General features: G+C 38.1%; 1 protein-coding gene across 1 annotated transcript in view; it reads right to left on the bottom strand.

Moving 5' to 3' along the window:
* Positions 1-315: 315 nt before the first annotated feature.
* LOC119593984 (integrin alpha-PS2-like) overlaps positions 316-831 on the bottom strand; it is a gene marked incomplete at its 3' end in the record, with an annotated part of 62,390 nt that continues 61,874 nt past the window's right edge. Inside the window, 1 exon segment of the mRNA XM_037943006.1 lies at positions 316-413. Within this exon segment, the coding sequence (XP_037798934.1) occupies positions 316-413 (98 nt within the window).

Here is an 831-nt window from a genome sequence, read left to right as displayed (position 1 = left end):
CAAACTGAAATCTTCTTTTTTTATTTCCCTTCCATTCGTTTATCTGTTTCTCTCGGTCAAAATTTCACTTTTGTATTTCTCTCTTCCCTTTTTTAATCTTCTCAATCAAAATCCTTCTTCATTTCCCACTTCCTGTCTTTTATCAGCTTCCCTCATTTCTCATATTTAGCGATACTTTAAAAAGAAAAATGATCAGAGGAGAAAGGACTACATAAGCATAATCATACTCCCTTCCTTTCTTTTATCTGCCTCCAACGTTTCTCATATTAAGCGATACTTTACAGAACCAAAAAACAATACAGAGAAACGACTTACCACCACGATGCCGTCATCTCCCGAGCTCCTGACGGTGGCGCCGAACCACTGGTCACTCTTGCTGTCCAGCTGCTGCCCGAGGTAGTGAACGTTGTTACCTGGAGATGAAAAAGGTAAAAGGAGGTAATTAGCGCGTGTTCTTGTCTAAAAGGAGAATGCTGGCAGATAAGTGTGCGTAATAGGGAGATGTTTAGATGTGGTAAGCTGTCTCTAAGGTTGAATGAGAGAAGAGTATGGTTGTAGTGTTAGTATGTGTGGGACAAGAACGGAGAGTATTTACATGGGAAATTTTATTTTTTAATGATATTATTTCTCAGCAACGATGCCAGCCGTTTCACTTTCATAGCTGTTTCGTGGCTATCTTTCAATTATCAGTCTTTGAAAATATATATGCCATCTTAATATTTACTTCAGCTAGCATATCAGATATTTGTATTTACATACACTGTGACTAACTAAACAAACAGTAACATGTACTAACTAAACAGAAGTAACACCAAATGCATGCAGCGCCGA

This window comes from Penaeus monodon, chromosome 33 (genome assembly GCF_015228065.2).
Source record: "Penaeus monodon isolate SGIC_2016 chromosome 33, NSTDA_Pmon_1, whole genome shotgun sequence".
NCBI lineage: Eukaryota > Metazoa > Arthropoda > Malacostraca > Decapoda > Penaeidae > Penaeus > Penaeus monodon.
The sequence above is the reverse complement of the archived record's forward strand: the minus strand, read 5'-3'. Positions and strand labels throughout refer to the sequence as shown.